The 11,150-nt window shown below is 43.9% G+C and overlaps 1 protein-coding gene across 1 annotated transcript; it reads left to right on the plus strand.

The window, feature by feature from the left end:
* Window positions 1-2,486: 2,486 nt before the first annotated feature.
* LOC124649964 (UTP:RNA uridylyltransferase 1-like) lies at window positions 2,487-10,905 on the plus strand. The gene is made up of 6 exons (XM_047189531.1): window positions 2,487-3,762; window positions 7,769-8,140; window positions 8,425-8,648; window positions 8,735-8,792; window positions 9,729-9,925; window positions 10,407-10,905. Exons 1-6 carry the CDS (start codon window positions 2,494-2,496, stop codon window positions 10,627-10,629), a joined length of 2,343 nt encoding a protein of 780 aa, XP_047045487.1. The 5' UTR covers window positions 2,487-2,493; the 3' UTR covers window positions 10,630-10,905.
* Window positions 10,906-11,150: the final 245 nt, after the last annotated feature.

Genomic DNA, 11,150 nt, shown 5'->3' on the forward strand with positions numbered 1-11,150 from the left:
GCAAGTACTTGAAGTACTTACGGCTTTGTCCCTGGCTATTCAAATGGTCAGAGTACGAGGAGGAACAGAACTATCACGAGGATGACCAGCAGGACGCCTACGACAACTAGGGGTTTCTGACGTCAAAAGTTGGCCTGTGGACTAGAGAGTCCATTTACTATTACGCTTCCGCTATGTATGAACTGGTGTATGTTGTTGATTGAAAGATCAACTATTTGTGTAAGATGAATCATGTGATTCAAGTAAGACATTATGGATTGTAATAAATAATGACTGTGATATTCGACTATTATGCCTCGCAACAACATTATCCTGGGATTGCGATGAATGACATAATAGGCACCTGGACTTAAAAATCCGGGTGTTGACAGGGCTCTACCGGTAGCTATGTGGTTTATCTCTCTCTCATGTACTTCAATACAATGATCTCATGAGCTGCCTTACATGATTGAGATCCATATGATGAGCTTTATAATCTAGATGTCGTTATGCTATTCAAGTGGATTTACTTATGTGATCTCCGGAGACTCCTTGTCCCACGTGTGTAAAGGTGGAGTGTCTGCACCGTGTGGGTATCTTAGGCCATATTTCACAGAATACTTGTTCAATGAATTATGATTTGTGTTGGATGTCTCTATGAAATTGTGGTGTGTTAGTACCACCTATGAATGCTCATAGTACAGTGTGGGGTGTTTATTAGTACTTGGGAATACATTTTTGAGGTTTGCTTTTGCAGCCCTACACGGTGAATTAGTGTTCATCATCCAGCCAGATAGTAGTTCAGAATAGCATAATGAAGTGCTTATATTTATATTTCTTTATGATACATTGTTGAGAGTGACTACTAGTGAAAGTATGATCCCTAGGCCTTGTTTCCAAACATCAAATCACCGTTTATTTACTATTTTACTGCATGTTTACTTGCTGCCATATTTATTTCAGATTATTATTACCACTCATATCCATCCATATCACTTGCATTTTACTATCTCTTCGCTGAACTTGTGCACCTATACATCTGACAAGTGTATTGGGTGAGTTGGGGACACAAGAGACTTCTTGTATCTTAATTGCAGGATTGCTTGAGAGGGATAACTTTGACCTCTACCTCCCTGAGTTTGATAAACCTTGGGTGATCCACTTAAAGAAAACTTGATGTTGTTCTACAAACCTCTACACTTGGACGCTCAACACTGTCTACAAGAATAGAAGCGTGCGTAGACATCATCGGGACGGCTTCACGTGGCAGAGAAACCATGGGGAGGAGAGAGATGTGTAGCTCAGGTCCAGGCTCGCAGAAGAAAACGTTTCGGTCTGATAATCCGATTGGGTTCTCTCGTGTGGAGCGCGGTGACAATTTAGACGTAAATAGATTAAACAATAGGGGGAAATAAAAACAATGATTTGATGAAGTTCGGGAAGCTGGGGTATGGCAGCTTCTCCCCACTACACACAAATGGTGGAAGCCGTCTGCCCACAGAAACTGCTTAAAATCGAGTTTTTTTGGGTTTAGGCTTATTTTCACCTCTAAGCTGTCCAAAAGCTCCAAAAGAACCCCAAAGAGATGAGCTCCATCTTCTTACATGATCCACATAATAGGCACTTATAATCAACTATATCCACTCCCCTTCTCCTATAATTTGTCATAAATGCTAAGGAATTATGTGCAATATGCTAGATAAACATTCTTATATTAGCGGGGCATGAAATAGACCAAATATGCTTCCAAAAATTATTTATACACGAATTCATCATCCCTACAGGTTCAAACTAGACCGTGCATCCTGCCCACGTTGATGATTCTCCATATTTACATCGACAATTTAACAATATTGACCTTTATCATCAAAATGCCATGCTACAAAATCCTCTACAACGGAACTTGAAGAATGATGCATGCATCCTTAGCATATCCCGACCAACTGTTTATCCCACTTTACATCAATTGGACTCAAAGGACATACTCTTTCTAAAAGATTCTCACAACGACGAGTACATAATTTACGTGGCCATGCCCTTACGTCGGTGTCATCCTAGAGCATGTCGTATCACAAGCCTCCTTTAGATCATCTGGTGTGGGACTAGAAGTTTTCTCCAACTCGGATGCTATCGATGGAGGTGAAAATTAACTTGTGTTGTTTTCTTCAGTTGTGCGTCTCCTTGGACCCATTAGGACCCGGTTTGTTTCTAAAATATACTAGCGTTAATAATAAATGTTATGGTTGTATTTTTTAGTCCTAAATACTTATCACAGAATTATGTCAAATGTAAGTTAAAATATGTTATTAAACATGTCATAAATATTTAGGACATGCGGTATCATTTGATACAGTACTTAGAAGAAATTTAGCTGTAACGAGTAAGATAAATATATGCTGTATTGGAATTTAGTTAAGGTCATGTGAAATATAAAAGGCAAAATGTGGAGGAGATGGATAAAAAATAAAGCCCGGAAAGTCATCGGGGCGCACCGACCACTCCCCACCTTCCGCGATGGCCGACGCCTCCTCAGGAGGCGGCGGCGGCGGCGGCGGCGCGCCCCGTTCGTCAACCTCCCCATACGCCACCAACTTTCCGCCGCCGACGTCGGAGTCCCTCGACGGCGGCCTCCTCCTTCGTATCCTCCAAAACCCTCCTCCGCGCCCGCAACAGCAACAAACCCTCGTGCAGCCCCTCGACGAGCCGCACAACTTCTTCGTCGACCCAGCCGTCGCCGCCGTCGGGCCCTTCTTTTCCTCCCCACCGCATGTTCACGGCGGGGGCTTCGCGTGGCCCTCTTCCTCCGACCCTCAACCGCAGCACCGGTTCTCCGATCCTCGCTTCCCGCAGCCGGTGGATCTCTATGCGGAGCGTGGAGGAGGCGGATTCCGATCCGCGGATGGTGTCACGAGGAACAGGGCGGAGAAGCCAAGGTCAGGGGCGCCGCCTCCTGGGTTTGGCAAGCCGTTGCCTCCTGGGTTCGGCACCGCATCGGCTGCCGGTCGCGAGGTGCCGGATTTACTTGGTGCAATGCAGCAGCGAAGGGAGCCGACCTATAATCATCCAAAGGGTTTCGATAGAAGACATACTAGTGAACATCAGATGATGCCACCTTTCACAGGTGGCCAGGGAGTGCTCGGCAGACTGCCCCATGGAGAGCAGCATACATCACTAATCACCAGTGGCCGTGGCACAGCTGCTGGAATGATGTACAGGGAGCAGCAGCAGCAACAACAGGATCACATTATATCTAGGACGCCGCCGGATGCAAATGTCCATGGATTTATTGGCAGGATGCCGCATGGAGAGCAGCATATGCCTCAATTTGCAGCTCGGGGGACACTCCTTGGAGAACAGCATATCCGTCCAGCCACAAGTGGCAGCGTACCACAGAGAGGTCAGCGGCAGCAACAGCCCTGCTCGCCAAACATGCCACAAGGTGACCAGGGGTGGCAGGGTCATGCCTCAAGGAAGCTGCCCACTGGGAATGTTGTTCAGGTGGATAGAGGTAAGAAGATCCTGGCAGAAGCAACTGGCTTGGAGGATGGGGTTGGGAAAGTACGTTATGGGCATGGAGTGCATGGTCAGGCTGTAGTGCATGCGAGGAATTTGGAAGTATCGTATCAGAACAGTGAAGTTAGGTTTGCTGCAAAGAAAGAGGAAGAGGATGATGACAGCAAGGAGGAAGATGCTATAGTCGAACAGTTCATGGAGACCGTGGTGATTGAGGGAAATGGTGAGGCCAAGGGCGTGGTTGTGCAAAACAGTGCCTCAAGGAGTAAGGTAAATTGAATATTTTCCAGGCTCTTTGATGTGTAGATTTTACTATTATTAAGTGCAGCTATTTGGTTGTACTGCATTTGGTGCCTGATTATGTTAATTCTCCCCATAGCCAGCAGATGTGCACCTCCCAAGTGCATTGGAATGTTTGATATGGCGAGCTTCACTGAAATCTAATCTTCAACTTCTTTCCCACATTTATTTACTGTGAGCTTGGCATTCTCCTACTGCAGCAATACACCTGATCTCACTTCTGAACTATATCACCAAAATAATACCAACTGGGCCTATTCTTTGGTTCTCATACTGTTATAATACATTTGACCTGACCATGCATTTGATAAATTAAACCATGTAAATATGCGCTGTCTTAAGGAACATGAACTGCAAATTACTGATCAAGCACTGGCTGCTCTTTGGAAAAATAGGCATGGGTTGACATTGTATAGGTGCTTGTTCTTTAATTTATATTTATTCCAGGGATGCAAAAGGAGGTAGAAAATATGGAGAGGCAGGTTGAAGCAATGCAATACTAATATATTAACCTAAACTATAATAGGCCTGTTACCTCGTGTCGTAATTTAGTTATCCTGTTTGGTCTTTTTATTGTAACAACTCTGAATATTCAACATTCTATTACAGCCAGCAGTTGAAACATCTAGCATTACCAGTACATGCATTTACACTTCCATTCAATTGTTGTGGCATCTTGGGGGGCTGCTGAATAAATAGTATGCAGTTAGATGTTTAGCCGCTATAAAGCTAATATGGACCACCTGATCAAATATTCTCACTCAGTCTGCTTCGGAGTTTGGACTACCCACTCACTGCCCAACTCTTTTCGGATTGCAATTTCTTCGTTTAGCTATAAATCATAGTTACTGGAACAATGGAGAATAGAGAGCCTTCATGGCGAATACCATTGATATGGATACAGCTAGCTGACTACATTGTTAAATAAGCAAAGGAATAGCATGTAGTGGAGAAACTATTCTGTGTACCATAGAAAGCCTTATGTAAATGTGAAGTTTTGTGCATTTCACACTCCAAAACTGGTCTTCACATTCTAAAACTATATTTTCTTGATTACTGCATTAGCTTGTAACCACACGAATGATCTAGGTCCCCTTCCATAGATTGATAGTTTAAAAATAGCTTTAATCAAATTGTGTCAGGGAAGTCAAGAACATGCTGCTTGGTGTTGATTCATTGTATGGTATGTGTAACGTTCTTGATAGGAGAAGCATAGTTGGGGTAGACAAGACATGGCCACATGGGGGAGGGACTGTGGCAAGGGAGAGAGAGGCAGGCATGAGGGAAATATGGTACTCTCTCCGGCCCTAAATACTTGTCCCAAATTAGGCTAAAATGTGTCTAGATTCATTGAACCTGAGACAAGTATTTAGGGCCGGAGGGAGTAGGTTGGGTTTATCTTTGCCTAATACATTAATTGATTTCAATTGTTTGTCTCTCCTTTTATTTTGATAGGACTGACAACTTAAACAGAAATATTCAATGCAGTACAATCCTAGCTGGAATTTAACCTAACTAAGAGGTAGATACTGACTGATAATATCTACTCCATTGAGTAATAGATTTGTTTTCTATGTCTGCTTTTTTCTGAGCAAGTAACGTGTAAGAAACTAAATATGGCACCAACGAAGCTTGGATTGACAAGCTATGCGGTTCCGGGCTTAAATTTCACGTGTTTGGGCTGAGATCGAGCCTAACTGTGTTTATCGTAGATGGTCATGGACAAACATATAGCACAACCAGTTCCAAGGCTCAGTTGAGCATAGCCCGAACCTATAATAGACTAATTAATGTACTTCCAGATATAAACCTATTCATGGCTTCATTCAGATGGAGCTCAAAGTATCTATTTGAGCTTTGGTAAAGCTGAGCTCAAGCTCATACTGCTGTCATTTTCAAAACATGATGATGAATGACACATATACACCCTTAGGGCGTAAGCTATTTGCATCTATGGTGAAATTCATTCAGTATGCTAGTATCACACTAATGCCAAAAGGCAAATAGTTACAAGATTTTGGTAGCAGTGCCGGGATCAAAGTTCTTAAACGACGCTTACAACACAAATAACATGCGCGCTCTTGCTACCCATATTAGTTTTCGCGACAGTGAAGCCATTTTTGTTACAGGGACTGGTGTGTGACCGTCGGCCACGTCGCCAGCCGCACACAGTCGATCAGACCACCTCCTCCTTTACTTCTTTAGCTCTGTTGGGATCCCGCCCAGCCACCCATAAGAGGAAAGCGTTTCACCGCCCAACCCTTCTTCTACATGTTTCCGCGTTGCAGCCCTTGTCGTCTACTCCACCACCGCTGCCTGTCTTCTCGTCTGTGACCCACCAGCCAGTGCCTGCTGAACCGCAGGCTTCTGCCACCCACTGCTGGAGTTGCTGCCCCGCTCTGCCCGAGCTGCCTCCTCCGTTGGTCCCCTGCTGAGCCGGCCTTCGCTGTAAACAGGGAGGATGATCAGGTTCTTCTCCGGCGACTGCGTGCCCCACCCTGAACCCCAAGTCGCAGCCGTAGGTTCTTCCTCACCCGTGCCTTCGCCACGGCGCCGCCATCTCCGGCTCGGTCTCCTGCTCTCCTCCGCCACGTGTGGCCTCCGTAGTCTGTGTGAGTGAGATCATGAGATAGAGCTCAACGGCTCATAGTAACCTTAGCTCGTAGGAGAGATGTACCAGAGAGGAAGAGATAGGGTGGAGACAGAAATCATGGTGGGCCTCACATCTTTCTGAAACGTACCTGTTGGATCAGGAATGTTGTGGGTTGTTTCTCGGTTGGTTCGCCTGCATGAGGCGGTCGACAACCAGAGAATAATTTTGTTTTATGACCATTATGTGAAGTTGGTACCTGGGTGCAAAAAATGCACAGAAGAATACACTAGCAATTGTCCATCTGACCATATGTATTTATTAATTCATGTATAAGCAAACTATGGTCTGTTGTTGTTTGCCCAGAGCCCCAGATACATTTTCAAGAATTGATTACCGATTTTCTACCTTTTTTTTGGCTCTCCTCTCTCGCACGTGACAGGGCGGCGGCGACCAAGTCCCTCCGATCTCCACCGGCCAGGGCGCTGGTCCCCTCTCCCTCTACTTGCTGCTCCGGCGGCAGGAGGAAGGGGGCACCTCGTTCCTCCGTTCTGTAGTTAAGGTAGGGGTTTGTCTGCTGTGGTGCGTCGTTGGGGTGGTGGGATCGGCGCCTGGGCGAATAAATCTGCCTCAACACTACTCCCACACCGGCGGCGACCTTCACAGCGTCTCAGAGTTGATGGCAATGTGTGCTTGTCGATCCTTCAGATCGGCACCTTTGTCTTCTCGCCGTTCTTCAGATCTTGCGAGATCTTTCTCGACGTGTCGCTTGTGTTCATCGTTATACATGACGGGACTGGGGACCGGGGCGAGGTGGATGCTCTAGAGCATGAGGAGGTTGGTCCGGAGGTGTGGATCTTTCGTTATTCCCCGACTTTTCATCGACGGGATGCGGTGGATCTTGGTCCAAGGCAGCACGGGGACGCCCCCAGTCGACGTGCCACGTGCCACAACGACATGTGCCTTGCTGCTTGCAACAGGCCTGTTCATCGACTCACAAAGCCTCATTGGCGATGGTGCTTCTTTCGATCTGGCAATGGTGGAGGCTCGGCGTCTCTTCCCTCTAGGCGGCGCTGGAGTTTTGTGGCGGCCACTAGTTTCGGCGAGTGCAGGAAACCCTAGGGATGGTTCTGAATTTTTCTATCCTTTAGGGTTTTATCTGCAAAGTTTTCAGGAAATCTGTTTTCTCCTGGTCCGTCTTTTAGTTTTCATGTTTGCTTGTTCATGTAACTTGATTTTCTAATAATGAAATACGTGGTTTATACGTTTTCAAGAACTTGCTAGTTGCCACTAATAATTCAGTAACTGATTTTTCAAATTTCAAGATAAAGTTATGCTTATGTTAGATTTAGTCGTGCACCCTAGTCATGCTCTTTTATCTTGCAGGATTTCAGATCAGACTTTTCTAGAGGGCATCATGTATCAAGTCAAAGAGTAAGATTTCAGAGGAGAACCAGGGCATGTCGGTATGGCATAGATCAATTTACACCTAATTTCTTGTCAATCTTTGACTCATTGGTGCCCTCAAGAGAGGAAATTGCAAAGCAGGAGCAGTTGCTAATAGCTCTGGGCAGACTAATAAACAAGGAATGGCCAAATTCAAAACTTTACCTCTATGGATCGTGTGCTAATTCCTTTGGTTTCTCAAATAGTGACGTTGATCTTTGTCTAGCTATTGACGACAAGGAAATGAGCAAGGTTGATATTATACTGAAATTAGCAGAAATTCTCCAAGCTGGTAATCTCCAGAATATTCAGGTGAGATAATCATCTATGAACTATGCACACAAAAATCTCACCGATGGTCTAAGTGTTAGCTATTTGCCATATTACTCCTTGTGAAAACAACTAGAATTAGTGGACACGGAAGTGTAGATATAATATTATACTTACCAAGATAACTGGAAATCCAAACTTTGAGAAATCCTAGTGAACCTAGCAAAAGAATACAGGCCCAATCATTTTCATTTTGAGGACCTCTCTAGTATGGGTATGGGATCTTATTTGCCAAATTTCTGACTTGCTTTAATGAAAATTTGCAGGCATTAACTCGAGCAAGGGTCCCAATAGTGAAGCTTATGGATCAGGATACAGGCCTTTCATGTGATATATGTGTCAATAATCTTTTAGCTGTTGTTAACACAAAACTTCTGAGAGATTATGCACAAATAGATCGAAGGTTACGGCAATTAGCTTTCATTGTGAAGCATTGGGCTAAATCTCGTCGTGTTAATGAAACATACCAAGGAACACTATCTAGTTATGCGTGAGTTGGCTGTTTCTGATGATTTTAAGAATTAATATTATCCTTGTCTTTACATGATCATGATCTGAATTCTTTTCTTCATTCAGGTATGTAATAATGTGCATCCATCTCTTACAGCTGCGCGGAATACTCCCATGTCTACAGGTAAACCTAGTTCAGCTGTTGTACAATAACGTTCAGCTACATACTAGTGTGTGTCTACCACCTACATATCTGGAAAGTACTTTGCACTTAGAGACTTTACAAGGTGGGTCTGACCCTTCCCCGGACCCGCGTAAAACGGGAGCTTCATGCACCGTGTTGCCCTTGGCATCAGAAAAAATTGCCATATGCTGCATTTTGGACCTAATATTTGCTACTTGAAAAATTGGTGTTGTAAGCGTGTAGTGGTTGTGTGAGTGGAGTTGAAAGAATGTATATTTTGGATCTTTGCGATTTTCTTTGAAAACACAAAGGCTTTGCATGTAGATGCATTAATAGAAAGAATGTGTACGGTACATGCCCAGGACTTAGCCAACACCTGTTATGGCTAAAAGTCGCTAGAAACTAGACATGATTATGAACACCTGGAAGAATTGCTCCAAGCCTGGCTGCTCCAGCTTCCCATCCAGGCGTCTGCCTCCTCACAGATAGAATCCACGAGGTATAGCATATCTTGATCACTGGTGGACTGTCAGCGCGACCATCCTGGGTGGCGGCCCGGCCTTCTCAAGAAAATTTCTCAGCATGTAGCCTGTATTGCTAGAGTGGCCCATCACTTTGCTGCTGATATTGCTTTGTTTAGGGCCCATTATTAAGCTCCGGCCCGGTCTACATTCTGGTTGATGTTCCAGTAGTGATCTTGATGTTATTGGTTAATAAGTGAAAAAAATGAACACACTTCAGTTTAGAAAGAAAGAAAGTAAAGAGATTCACATTTTCCCGTCCCATCATTACCCATTTATCCAGCGTAGAAACTATGATACTGAGCCTGTTCACTAGTACTTATTTGCACTATGTTGTTGGCTTGTTGCACCATTAGCCGTTTGTTTCACAACAGTGCCATTTCTTTTTGTCAACTAACATTGTCTGTCATGCCAGGAAATGGATGCAACTTGTAATGTCACTGTGGAGGATAATCATTGCGCTTACTTTGATCAAGTGGACAAGCTAAAGAACTATGGTGCTCACAATAAAGAGTCTGTCTCAAGTCTGCTTTGGGCCTTCTTCCATTACTGGGCGTATCAGCATGATTACATGCAAGACGTTATATCTATTCGTACAGGAAGGATCATTAGGTATGTTGCATACATACTAATTCATCCTTTCATTGCTGCAGTTCTTGTTGTGCTGAACTTTTGTTCCCTCTGTGGTCCCTTTCTGAATCTCATGATTCCTATTTGTGTCCAGAAGCATTTATTTTGCGGTCACATTTAGTATGGTATTCCCTTTATTGCAAAATGTAGATGTAGTATGTATTATTGTTGATTAGTACAAGGCTTGGACCAACAATTACTCACTTAATATTTAGTTTCCATGAAACACAATCATAATCATGAGTATTTTTTTCATATGAATCTGATGGCATCAAATTTATGTCGCATAAATTGCATGTATACTAATAGAGGGAGCACCGATTCTTCTCTAACCAATTAGTGAATCATGAATAATTGAGCATTGAAGCAGTAAAGCAATGTTTGTGTTCTTCCATATTCCATAGGTGGAACATAAATTAGCTTGACATGTTGTTTTTCTTAATCCATGTGGCACTTCTTTCAGTAAGCACATGAAGGACTGGACAAGACGTGTTGGAAACGACAGGCATCTCATTTGCATTGAGGACCCTTTCGAGACCTCCCATGATCTTGGGCGTGTCGTCGACAAGTTCAGCATCAAGATCCTCCGAGAGGAATTTGAGCGAGCCGCAAATATATTGCAGTATGATGCGAACCCCAGTGTGACGCTCTTTGAGCCATATGTGCCTCCGTCGACAAGCCCTTGACCAGAAAGGGACTGCGAGCACAGCGGGAGTTCTGTTATGATGATAGCACAAACCCCAGTTAGACGTGTTATATCAAGAAAGAACCCCTTTGTTTACAGGATTTTTCTTACTGCCCGCCTCATTTGTGCATAACTGTACAATAGATGCTTAGTTGTAAAGTAACTAGATGCCGGTACAGCATTATGTAGCTGCTATGTAAGGGTGGGCTAGCTATTTTTCATATCATCAGATCCAGTCTTGTTCATCAATTTATAAGGACCAGCTCCGTTGCTTGTATGGATTTTCTCCTCCAAATTAGCTCTGGATTGTATGCGCGGAGACTTAGCTTGGCCATGTTTTGCATTTCGTCTGGTTGCCTACATCAGTTTCAGAAGCAAATGTAAAACGACATGTCGTGTAAGATGAGCCACTTGTGTGTGTTGTGGTTAAATAAACAAATTCATCTTAATATTCTCTGGTCTAGATGACGGTGTTTTGATTTGAGATAAGATCCACATAAAAAAAAAATGGGCCTAAACGTT

The sequence above is a fragment of the Lolium rigidum genome, chromosome 4, assembly GCF_022539505.1.
Source record: "Lolium rigidum isolate FL_2022 chromosome 4, APGP_CSIRO_Lrig_0.1, whole genome shotgun sequence".
In the NCBI taxonomy this organism is placed as follows: Eukaryota; Viridiplantae; Streptophyta; class Magnoliopsida; order Poales; family Poaceae; genus Lolium; species Lolium rigidum.